This window comes from Schistocerca cancellata, chromosome 3, assembly GCF_023864275.1.
Source record: "Schistocerca cancellata isolate TAMUIC-IGC-003103 chromosome 3, iqSchCanc2.1, whole genome shotgun sequence".
Classification (NCBI taxonomy): domain Eukaryota; kingdom Metazoa; phylum Arthropoda; class Insecta; order Orthoptera; family Acrididae; genus Schistocerca; species Schistocerca cancellata.
Genome location: NC_064628.1, coordinates 833,926,215 through 833,938,800, shown reverse-complemented (window position 1 = coordinate 833,938,800; position 12,586 = coordinate 833,926,215). Strand labels below are relative to the sequence as shown.

Here is a 12,586-nt window from a genome sequence, read left to right as displayed (position 1 = left end):
ACTAAATAACGTAAACGAGTGAAAAATATGCTCACCCGCACGAAGGATACAACAGTTATTCTTTGCGCTTAATTATTTAGTAAACCGCTGTGTAGGAATCTAGTAGAGTGCCGTAGAGAGAGGAGACAACTGTTGCTAGGAGACAGCCACTGGCGTTGCGCTGGAGAGTGCCCTGGAGCCGTTTGAAGAGCGCCTTAGTTCTCGGTCGCAGCGAACTTCCTTTGAGTTTCACCCCCGCCGTCGCCTCCGCCGCCGCCGCAGCCGCCGCCGTCGGTCTTGCCCCACGCATTGTTTGCCAGCCGCCGTCTGCGCACACCAGGTTCCGCCGCTTATTCTGAGGGACGGCCTGCGTGACCTTTGTCACCCCGCCGTTTGCCACTACGAACACTGAGGACGAAAAAAGCAGAAAGCTTCTTTTTCGCCACACGGTTCACTGTCCGGACTATTCACAAATATCCTCTTTTTCTTTATCAATCTTTTGAGTCCTCTGACTGGTTTGGTACGGTGCGCCACGAATTCCTCTCTCGTACCAACTTCTTCATCTCGTAGTAGTATTTGCACTGGACGTTCGCAGGTATTTGTTTGATGTATTCCAATCGCGGTCTCCTCCTACGTTTTTTACCCTCTACAGCTACATTGTCTACCAACCAGGGTGCAATTTCATCCTGAGGTATGAAATGTTCTGAGGGGTAAAAACAATAACATCCGATGATGTTTCGATCATGAATCTAGATTATTTTCAAAATATGACTACTATTATCACCATTTCGTAGGACTCTAATACTGATTACATAAATCACCAATAATTATGTTAATAAATACTAACATTAATTTGTGACACAGTGTGATAGAGGTTCCAGGTTAGGAAATGAAAGGATGACCCTCTTGTTCCTCACACAGTCCACCCAATACACACGCACTTTCTACCATGCATCTGTGACAGTAAAATTAAGAAACGCGTAAAATTAAGGCACGCGTTATGAAAATGCCATCTCCGAGTTGTAGGCAGTCCTGATATCAGAATTTATCCAATATTCACATCACAAAAAAAAAAAAAACTACGCCCGAACAGGCCACGAATCGCCAACGGTACCTACCGGCCGCCGCGTCATCCTCAGACTAGATGCGTCACTCGATGCGCATACGGAGGGGCATGTGGTCAGCACACCGCTCTCCCGACCGTGTGTCAGTTTATGAGACTGGAGACGCTACTTCTCAGTCAAGTAGCTCCTTAGTTTGTCTCATAAGGGCTGTGCACCCCCACTTGCCAACAGCGTTCGGCAGACCAGATAGTCACACATCCAAGTGCTGTCCACAACAGACAATCAAAAAATTGACAGCAGGACAACAGTTTCTATATAATGGATACGGCAGTATTATTTTTATTAAATTATTATTATTATTATTATTATTGTCAGTAAATCTTCAATTTACGCCATTTCAAAAGTAAGAGCCCAGAGATCAAATGATTTACAAACTAAGCAGAGTGCACACGTTTCAACTTGGTCCATTCTAAAAGGGAGTGCAGAGCGTTGGTGAAGCAAGTGTCGCTGCGGAGACACGTGGAGCAGAGGAAATATGTTTTGTAACAAGTGTGTACCCGCAATGCAGGTTGTGTTGGATCTTGCCCACATGTCTCATATAGGGTGCCTAAGCGATGCTGCGTTTTCAGAATGCTGTACAACAATTCAGGCAAATAACATTAGTAGTTCTCAGTATGAGATTTTCACTCTGCAGCGGAGTGTGCGCTGATATGAAATTACTGAAATACTGGCAGAAGTAAAGCTGTGAGTACCGGGCGTGAGTCGTGCTTCGGTAGCTCAGATGGTAGAGCACTTGCCCGCGAAAGGCAAAGGTCCCGAGTTCGAATCTCGGTGGGGCACACAGTTTTAATCTGCCAGGAAGTTTCATTAGTAGTTCTGTTTCAATAAAGCAGATTGACAATACTTAACTTGTATTTACAAAGGTGTCGCAAGCGATGGGCGACATTCAACCAAGTCATAGGTCATTCAAGTTTGTAACGCAGTTTGTGGATCAGTAATAACGGTCCGTAGCACTCTCTGCGAGGCCGTGTTAATATCCAGCGAATACAGTCCGATAATTTCCGGCTGAGAGTGGCAGCAGCGGCGCTTATATTTATTTCTTGCAGGTGTCGCTCCTCTCGTGGTGCGGTCCTAATCAGCGCACCACTGGTCAACGTCGTTTACCTCCTTCTCTTCTTTTGCGTTCTTCGTCTTCGTTCCGGTGCTTGTGGTAGCGCCAGAACAGATAGACTTCTTTTCTGCGAAGACGTGTACTGAGAAATATTTCATCAGTCTATAAAAAAATTTCTAATGGGATGCACCAGGTTTTTCATGGACTGATTAGTTGGTGGTTTACTAAAACACTTGCAAAATCCGAATGTCATTAACCTTTAATCATTTTAAAAAGGAAAAAATTTGAAAGAAAATTATTTTTCACTCTATAGAATACTTATGCGCTAAAGTGTACTATGGTGATGATGTGATAGTATCATAATCGATTATCGAAGCAAAGTTTATCTCTACACTTGACAAGAAACTCTTTGACCCTAACCTAAATTTCTATCACATGAATTCCATTCTGTTCTTATAGACAAGGTACATTTATAACAGCAGCACGACACAGCTGATTGCTTTCTAATTTCATAGATAACATACAGTAGTTATCAAGTTATATTTTAGGATTTGCAAGAAATCCATATTTCGAGTGTTGAAATTAACGTTTTGCTGTTTTTATTTGAGGATCTGTAACAACTAAAAGGATAATTTGTTTGACGGGGGACTTACTCTTCTGGCTAAATCCATATTTATACCACGTATTAAAAAAGAAACTGTTATGGACGACTTAAAAATGATTTAAAAGTCTGTTTTTGAAAGTAACGTTTATTCAATACATGCTGGAGGACAAAAGATCGTGTTTTTACTCAAACCACTGTAACCCAAACACTTCAGGTGAACCAATACTACTGATGTATACCTTATAATATTAAATTTTCCATGGCTTCGGAAATATTATAGGCTCACAAAATCGTAGATAAGTTTTGGAATAAGCACGAAAATTTCTTCGTAAAAATTTCATTTATTTTAATTTGGTAAGCCTAAACGCAGTAAAGAGTGACTTGAAGTACTTTTAGTTTATTTGAATGCCATCCAGATCGTTATTGGCAACAGTGCTAAATCATGTCCAATGGTAGTTGGTACTGTGAAATTATTTCGTAAGCCGTTTACTTAATAAATACTGTACTATGGATACATGTATTGACTTACCAGTATTTACATGGCTTGCAGAAAAACCCGATAGTAGAAGTGAACTCTGAGGCCAGAAACCAATTACGTGACTGCATCCATTAAAATTCTTCGCATCATACTGATGAAATCTACAAGTTGGATTTGCAACACTGATGATTGGGGGTTCAGAATTTATTTTTATCGATTTCAAGCATAGGAAACGTAACAGGGGGTTGGGGGGGGGGGGGGAGATACTTGCTGATATCTGATTGATGGCCATAGTTCCCAGATATCTTAACACACATTCTATTATCCCATCTCTTTTTATTGTCATTATCCTCCACATGTTCAATTTCTCGCCGAATCTGTAGAGAACATTCTGAGTTGTTATGTTTATTAGTCCACCTAATTTTCAACATCCTTCTATAGCATCATATCTGAAACACTTCATTCATTTCTTTTCCGGTTTCCCATGGTCCACATTTCAATATTGTGCAGGAAACGTAAATTCTCAGAAATTTCTTTCTCTAATTACCACCGACATTTATTTTCAGCCGGAATGCTCTCTTCGGCGTTACTAATCTGTTTTTCATGTGCTTCTTACTTCGCCTGTCGCGTGTTATATAGCTTCGAAGGTAGCAGAAGACCTTCACTTCATTTACTTCTTGGTAACAAATATCGATGTTAAGCTTTTCACAAATTTCATTTCTGCTACATTTCAGCACTTTCGTCTTTATTCGGTTCATTCTGCACTCAGTATATTGTACAGTCCATTCTTCCTCACTTTCACTAAGGATTAAAATGACGTATGCCATTCTTCTAACTGATGTCCCTTCACCCTGAATTGCAATCCTACTTACAAACCAATCATTTGCTTCCCTCATTGTTCCTTCAATGTATAGAAGTAACGAAAGAATGCATTCCTGTCTTACACCATTTCAAATCAAGGCACTTCGTTCTTGGGCTACCATTCTTGTCGTTCTCTCTTGGTTTTTGCACAAACCGTATATTAACCTTTGTTCCTGAGAATTTAGAACATCTTGCACCATTTTACATTACGAAAAAATATTTCTAGTCCAATGAACATCTCTTAATTTTATCTTGTCTCACTTCCATTATCAAGCGCAACGTCGGAACTGCACATTTCGCAACTTTACCTTTCGTAAAGCCGAAACGATGGTCATCTAACAGATCCTCGAATGTTTTCTTTTCAGTTCTTTCGTCAAATATCCTGCAAATAGCTCTCATAAATAAGTTTCTTGATATCGAATGTCACAGCAGCAAATTTATTAAAAGACAGTCTATTTTTTTGTGTGATCGTGGACTCTTTAACATAATTTCCATCTATACTAAGTTACTTATCGTATGACAAGCTTCTCAAAACCGTCGTTTTTTGTCGCCTGAGCTTTTTTAGCCACTTCTGTACTGTAACACGATTGACTAATAACTTATCTTCTCTTCGTGTTTCTATTTCCTACATTTCCAATCACAGTTTCTCTCCTGTTCCAATTTCCACGTTTCAATTTCATATATTTCTATGCGCCGTGCATATTCTAGTGGTACGAACATTTTCATTCCTTCATTTCGATTCGTTGCTGTACAGACGGAAGTGTGCGGTATTCCTGGTTTGTATTGTAGTATTGAAACAGTCAAAGGGGCAAGCCGTAGAGGTAATAGAACAACTGCATGACACACATCGCCTGACGAATAACACCTGGTTGGTTGCTACTACAATTTTTGCCCGTGCAATTTTGTTCAATGGCTGCCTTTTGCTAGAGGAAGTGAGACTGGGGCCAATAAATTCATATTCTCTCCAGAAGACGAAAATAGTGTCAATCACATTCCGGCCGGTGTGGCCGAGCGTTTCTAGGCGCTACAGTCAGCAACCGAGCGACCACTATGCTCGCAGGTTCGAATCCTGCCTCGGGCATGCATGTGTGTGATGTCCGTAGGTTAGTTAGGTTTAATTAATTCTAAGTTCTAGGGGACTCATGACCGCAGAAGTTAAGTCCCATAGTGCTTAGAGCCATTTGAACCATTTGTCAGTCACATGTCTCCTGTAGACCTCGCCATTACCAATTTTTGTGGTCATTCGAATACTGAGAACGAGGAAGGAGCGTACACTGGTGTGGCAGGAGAAAAGTGCAGTGCAAGAGGTCAAACAAGGGTATTTGTAGATGGGCGGGGCCAGGAAGGAAGCGATTCATGACGATCATGTCCGTGAAAGATGAGCATTTACTTGAAAAAGAAACAAAAAGTAAAAAAATAAATCAAGTTATTCTTTAATTCCAATGCGAAAGGTCATAAGCACTTGCTGGAAAAATAGTTGCGTTTATTTTTCTGATATTTTTTCCGAAGATCAACAGAGCTCCGTGCCCTTTACTGATCACACTCGCTTCATGTAACATAAATACAGAATATGCACAGTTATTAGCGAGGACCAATAATTCTTCTCCCCAACAAGCGAAAAGTAGATTTTATTTTGTCATATGTCCAAGCTCTGCAGCTTTTTATCCGATCAACCTTCAGAATAATGCCATCAACCCTTCAAAGGAGATGTATCCGAAGCTTCTGGTGCATCCGTAAGTAACACTTCGATTAATGTGATCGGCTACACTTGTTAACATTAATCTCATGTCCAATTAGGTCAGTGAGGTAGACAGGCACAGCCGCAACACCGGTTTAAAGAAGATGGTTGCCTGTGGCACCTTGATCTATTCAATTGATTCGATCATCTTTCGTAGTCTGGCTTCAAAAACACTTTTTCTGCAGCAACTCTGATGCTTTGTAAGTCTTTATTATCTTTTCTACAAATGATTACTTTCCCCTTTATCTTTTTAACTGTATCCCAGATTCAGTATTAAGGAACTTGATCAGTCAATTCAATATTAATTTTCCGAAAGTTAGAAATTTGTTGTTCATTCCATCACTTGTGTCTGTGTCTTGTCTCTCCAACCTGAACACTAAGCTGAACAGTCTGTAAATTGTTCTAAGACATTCTCAGATTCAGTTCGAATGATGTTACCATTGGTTTTTTTCAAAATTCCTTTTCCCTGTTCAGACTGTTCCCTCCATGTAGATATCAAGCAAGGGTGGTGACAACCTGCCTTTGAAACTCTTTTACATTATTTTACTTTTCTCATTAAGCCCTGCTTCTGCTATTCCTATTTTATTTCTGTGGCTACTGGAGACAACCGTTCTCTCTGCAGTTTCGTTTATAAAGAGTGTAGGAGACACTATAATGGACGAAAGGTCACGTAGAACACCTTTCCTTTTCTAGATGAGTATTTCAGTACGTTCTTAGTAGCATTATACATTTTATGCTTTTTATCCTCGTACTCGTTTCTGATAATCCCGGGACAGACGTTTACATGTCTATGAAAGGTGGACTGGACACAGCAACAGCTCTATACAACTGGATGCCTACTGATTTGTGGTCAGTAATGGCTCTACAGTGTAAATGCAAAATTACTTATCGAAATATTGACGATGGATCAGATAATGCACATAACAATCACAACAATAGTACTACTCTTCAATAGAAAAGTACGTCTGTGAGGTATATTTGGTGTTCTAGCTGCGTACCTTAGAACCCTCGTAGGTAACATATATCAAACTTTCCCGTCTAGATCCACAGTAAATATGAGACCGAAATAACGAAGTAGTAAGAGGAAGAAAACTGAAGATATGCAAGCCATATTTCGCAGAACGTGTAAGTGGGCCGCTTCTGTGTGGGCAGCGCTGTGTAGCGCTTTGCATTGGATCTCTGACTGCGATTTCTTTCTAAGTGACTCTGTGGCTTGTTGGACTCGTTGTTGGAAGTTAATCGCCAGTAGTGTTGCGCAATTGGAAGTTATTCGCCAGCAGTGATGGAAGTACTGTAGGGCAGTTGGAGGTGAACAGCCAGCAGTGATGGATGTTAGATGTGAGAAGTTAGCATTGATGGAGGGTAGAGGTCAGAAGTGTTAGCGTAGGCTAACGATCTGTACATGCTCGACTTGGAGATCGGATATTATTCATGATTATATACCTTTGTACTAGATATCAATGACGATTTATGTTTGTGTCTGAACTGGATGTCACATTACTAGTGTAAAAAAATACATTATTTGGTTTGCAAGAAAGTCTTTCCTTTGCTAACCACATGCCTATTAGTAGTTGAGACTAGTAGTTAGACTCTTTTATTTAGCTGGCAGTATTGACACTCGCTGTATTGCAGTAGTTCGCGTAATTGTGAATTTTGGGAGGTAAGTGCTTAATGAAATGTATAGGTTATTGGCAGGATTTCTCTTTAGTAGGACCATTCTTTTGAATTAATTATTTGAAGTCAGGTTGCATTTTTTTTTTTTTTTTAGTCAGTCAGATTGCGTTGCGCTAGAATATTGTGGGTCAGTGTTGACATGATAAGAAAAAGTAAAGAGTAAGTAGGTCCAATAATCTGAGACGAATGTGGGGAGTATCTGAAGAGCGATAAGAACGGTCTCTCAACAGATTTACAGAGTCTCCAACAATAAGCGAACAACAATAAAGGCAAGATTCTAACACCACAAGCTGACTCGGAAAGGTGGGGTGTTCCACTACAGAATGGCCAAGTGAAAATCGGCGATGGCAGTACACAACAAACACTCTGGGAAAAGTCTGTTACAGAAACATAAACCTGGGTGCGGCGAGACAGGGCCAGTGTCCCAGAGGCAGCGGAGACGCGATTACGCGTTGTGACAGCAGCCTGAGGGCCGACTTCCCGTTATCTGCGACGCGGCTGCCGATAAAACAGCGAGGCGCGCGCCTCGGGGTGTTTCGTGCCACATTAAATGAGCCAAACAAACAGACAGGAAGCTCCTGAACAGTTAAAGGACGTGTAAACAGAGGCATGTTTACACCGGAAGATGGCAACAGCATTCAGTCAGAAACAAATGACATCGATGCAGAATGAGAAAAACCGTCATCTTAATTATGGTAGTTTCAACGGAAAAAATACTCTCCCACGACAGAAATTTTTAATATGAAGACAGTGTGTTTAAGAAACGAAAACTTTCACTCTGTATATAACAAAAGTACTCCAGGAATTTTTGCTATGAATTCACTGGTACTTTGTAGTATTTTCTTTTGGACGTGCTAATAGCATCCTAAGTTAGTTTAGTCTCGATTGAACTGAGATTTATGTTTACTTTCAAAGTTGATCTCTTGAGTTCTTTTGTTCGATCAGACGCAAACAGAGCACTGTCATCCGTACAACGAAGGTATTAACAAGTGTTTCTTCTGCTTTTCGCGGGTTTAGTTTCCGAAACATTTCTGTAGATGGCTTTGGTGGTACATAATCTCATGGTCTGATTCCTTCTTCAGTTTTGAATTCCCCACCAATCTGATGAAGATTGTTGTGAACTCTGAGCGGTGTCACAGCTTTTCGTTATGCCAATATGTTGAATAAGTGCTTTGTTTCTCAAAGGCTGTCGGGCCATATTTTGCTGAAATTCAGTCAGAAACTTTTTCATTGTGTACGAATCCCAGAGAGAGCAGCAATTCGTTTCACTACTCAGCGCCATAATTAAGTTAAAGATGCCTAAACCCGCTATACTCCCAAATCCACTTTTAAGGCCCGTTTTCTTTTCTTTGCCTGATTGAAATCTACTATGTTTTCTCTCCAGTTACAGATAATATTAGAAAACATATTATACAATTCGGAGGGAGACTGGCTAAATGAATAACTCATCGTCACTGGCATCTGATACAGAGGACAACCAACAGTTGTATGTATATCGACGTTTACAACATGACAAACGTGTACATTATACCAGAAACGTAAGCCCACTAACATTACATTTTTATATACCACTGACATACACGTCATGAATTCTTTACCACGTTCGGCTTGAATTCCATCTAGAAAGCAAACATCTATGTGGATACCTAGAATTCAATTGCAACACTGTTTATTTTAATATGTTAGATTACGAAATCCGCCTTACCTCGGAGCACGCGGGTTGTCATGTACATCATCGCTGTCATTTGTAAGGAAGTGACATTTCATGGTTGCATTTGACGTAACTGCCATATAAAGTAAACATGTAACTTATGTACAGGCCACAGAGTCTATATAACATGCAGCTATGTTCGCCTACATCTGTGACATGCATTTATAAATGTAAAATATCATGTTGGACAACTAGTAAGTATCGGTAGAAGATACAAAGGGTACACAATTTTAAAAGTACACTGATCACGCAGAACATAACGACCCCAATTGAATAGCTGGTACGTACACCTTTCGCACGTCGTCGTATGGAAGCAATGAGGCACTCGTAGACCACTGGAGGAAGTTGGCACCACATCTGCACACACAAACTACCTAATTTCCGTAAATTCTGGGGTGGAGGGTAGGGGGCGATGGGGTATGACGCCATGTTCAATCACATCCCAGGTGTGTTCAATCAGATTCAAATCTGTAGAATTGGGGGACCAGCACATCAATTGGAACTCACTACTGCGTGCCTCGTACCACTCCATCACATTCCTCGCCTTGTGACATGTCGCGTTATCTTGTTGAAAACTGACACTGCTGTCGGGAAACAGGATCTTCATGAAGGGTTGTACGTGGTCTGTAGGCCGACTACGATGCACCTTGGTCGTCATAGCGCCTAGCACGAGCTTCGCTGGACCCATGGATGACCACGAGAATGTTGCCAGGAGCATAATGGAGCCGGCACCACATTGTATCTCCCCCGCAGTACAGGTATGAAGCAGCTGTTACTCTGAATGACAACGGATTCGGCCCTCCCATTGGGGTGATGAAAAAGGAATCGGAATTCATTACACCACTGCCACTGCCCCATCGTCCAGTGCCGATAGCCACGTGCCCATTTCAGTCGTAGCTGCCGATGTCACGGTGTTAATATTGGCACGTGCATTGGTCGTTTGCTATGGAGGCTCATCGTTTGGAGTTTTCGATGCACTGTGTGATCAGACACACTTGTACTCTGCTCAGCTTTAAAGTCTGATGTTAGTTCCGCCACAGTTCGCCGCCTGTCCTGTTTTACCAGTCTGCCCAGCTCACGACGTCCGAAGTCTGTAATGAGGGATGGCCGCACAACTCCACACCGTCTGAACGTTTCGTCACGTGTTGAACACGTTCACCACAGCACTCTTCTAATACCCGACAATTCGTGCAGTTTCTGAAATGCTCATGCCGGGCTTGCGGCCATCACAATTGACCTCGGTCAAACTCAGATAGATTGCGCTCCTTCCCTAATCACTTGTGCTACTTACACCATGCGGTGTTTCCACCCCAGGGGTCGCTGCTTGCCTGTATGGGTTTCTATAGATAGTAGATCGGTAGCACTTGTTATGGATAGGAAAGAGAGCACAGAGTGTGTTACTGTGAACAGGTCAGTGCTAGGGTTGTTGTTACCAGAACTGACAGCAAACCAACAACGACAACGATGTTTCAGGTATACATGCCGACGTCGCAAGCTGAAGATGGATATAGAAAAAATGAGAGTACTGAAAGGATAATACAGTACGTAAAGGGAGATGAAAATCTGTTGGTTATGGAGGACTGGAATGGAGCTGTAGGGGAAGGAGTAGAAGAAAGGGTTACGGGAGAATATGGGCTTGGGACAAGGAATGAGAGAGGAGGAAGAATAAATGAGTTCTGTAATAAATTTCAGCTAGTAACAAAGAATACTCTGTACAAGGATCACAAGAGGAGGAGGAGCCGGGGTACTTGGAAAAGGCTGGGTGATAAGGGAAGTTTTCAGTTAGATTACATCATGTTCAGATGGAGAGTCCGAAACCAGATGCAGGATTCAAGGTGTACAGAGGAGCAGATATCGACTCTGATCACAATCTACTAGCGACGAAGAGTATGCTGAAGTTTAACAAATTAGTCAGGAGAATCAATACACAACGAAGTGGGATACCGAAGTATCAAGGAATGACGAGATACTCTTGAAGTCCTCTAAGGCTATAGATACAGAAATGAGGATTAGCTCCGTAGGCAGTACAGTTGAACAGGAATAGACATCCCTGAAAAGGGCAGTCACAAACGTTGGAGAGAAAAACACAGGTACAAAGAAGGTAATTGCGAAGAAACAATAACAGAAGAAATACTTCAGTTAAAAGATGACAAGAGGAAGTACAGAAAAAGTCAGGGAAATTCAGGAATACAAAAATAAAAGTCGGTGAGCAATTAAATAAATAGGAAGTGCAGGGAAGGTAACACGTAATGTCTGTATGAAGAATGTGAAGAAATCGGAAAATAAATGATTGCGGTAAGGACTGACTAAGCATATAGGAAAGTAAAAAAACCTACTGTGAAGCCAGCCGGAGTGGCCGAGCGGTTCTAGGCGCTTCAGTCCGGAACCGCGCGATCGCTACGGTCGCAGGTTCGAATCCTGCCTCGGGCATGGATGTGTGTGACGTCCTTAGGTTAGTTAGGTTTAAGTAGTTATAAGTTCTAGGGGACTGATGACCTCAGAAGTTAAGTCCCATAGTGCTCAGAGCCACTTGAATCTTCGGTGAACTCAAAAGCAAGGATTATAACATTACGGAATTCCACTGTCAAACGCAGAGGAGAGAGCGGATAGGTGTAAAGAATACACTGAAAACCTCTATGAGAGGGGAGATGTGTCTGATGTTTTACAAAAGGAAACACGAGTCGAATTACAGGGGACAGGGGATCCAGTAGTAGAGTCAGAATTTAAGAGAGCTATGGAGGGTTTATTAAGTAAATAAGGGATAGATAACATTCCATCAGAATTTCTAAAATTATTGGGGGAAGTGGCAACAAAACGACTATTCACGCTAGTGTGTAGAATGTATGAGTTTCGGAAAACTATCATTCACACAATACTGACTGCAAGAGCTGGCAAGTGCGAGAATTACCGCTCAATCAGCTGAACGCCTCATGCATCCAAGTTGCTTACAAGAATAATATGCAGAAAAATGGTAAAGAAAATTGAGGATATGTTAGATCAGGGCGTCACAACATACGTGCTCGCGGAGCAAGCTGTGAGCAGCAAGACGCGAGCACGGAGCAGCACGAGCACGCTACCCCCACTACTGGACCAGAGCGGAGAGTGGGGAGAGTCATGTGAGGCACACAACAGATGCCGCCAGTCAATGTAAATCCGCGGCCACCCGCAGGGATATCACTCACGAATTATTACTGCGACAAATGAAACAAATGAAGGAGAATGTACATGTGCCACATAATTTTATTAGCTTAGTGTATGCCTCTACATTTCGTATTAATTTGTAAACTGTTACACAATAAAAGGTGTCACTGAAGTGTGGTATTCTCGGTTATCTTGTACGTTTTGCACTTTACAATTGTGTCTATG

General features: G+C 41.7%; 1 protein-coding gene across 1 annotated transcript in view; it reads right to left on the bottom strand.

The window, feature by feature from the left end:
• Positions 1-9,245, bottom strand: part of LOC126176598 (uncharacterized) — a 290,206-nt gene extending 280,961 nt beyond the window's left edge. Inside the window, exons 1-2 of the mRNA XM_049923759.1 lie at positions 9,215-9,245; positions 233-387 (exon numbers count right to left, since the gene is read on the bottom strand). Of these exons, the coding sequence (XP_049779716.1) occupies positions 233-387; positions 9,215-9,245 (186 nt within the window). The remainder of the gene's footprint in view (positions 1-232; positions 388-9,214) is intronic.
• Positions 9,246-12,586: the final 3,341 nt, after the last annotated feature.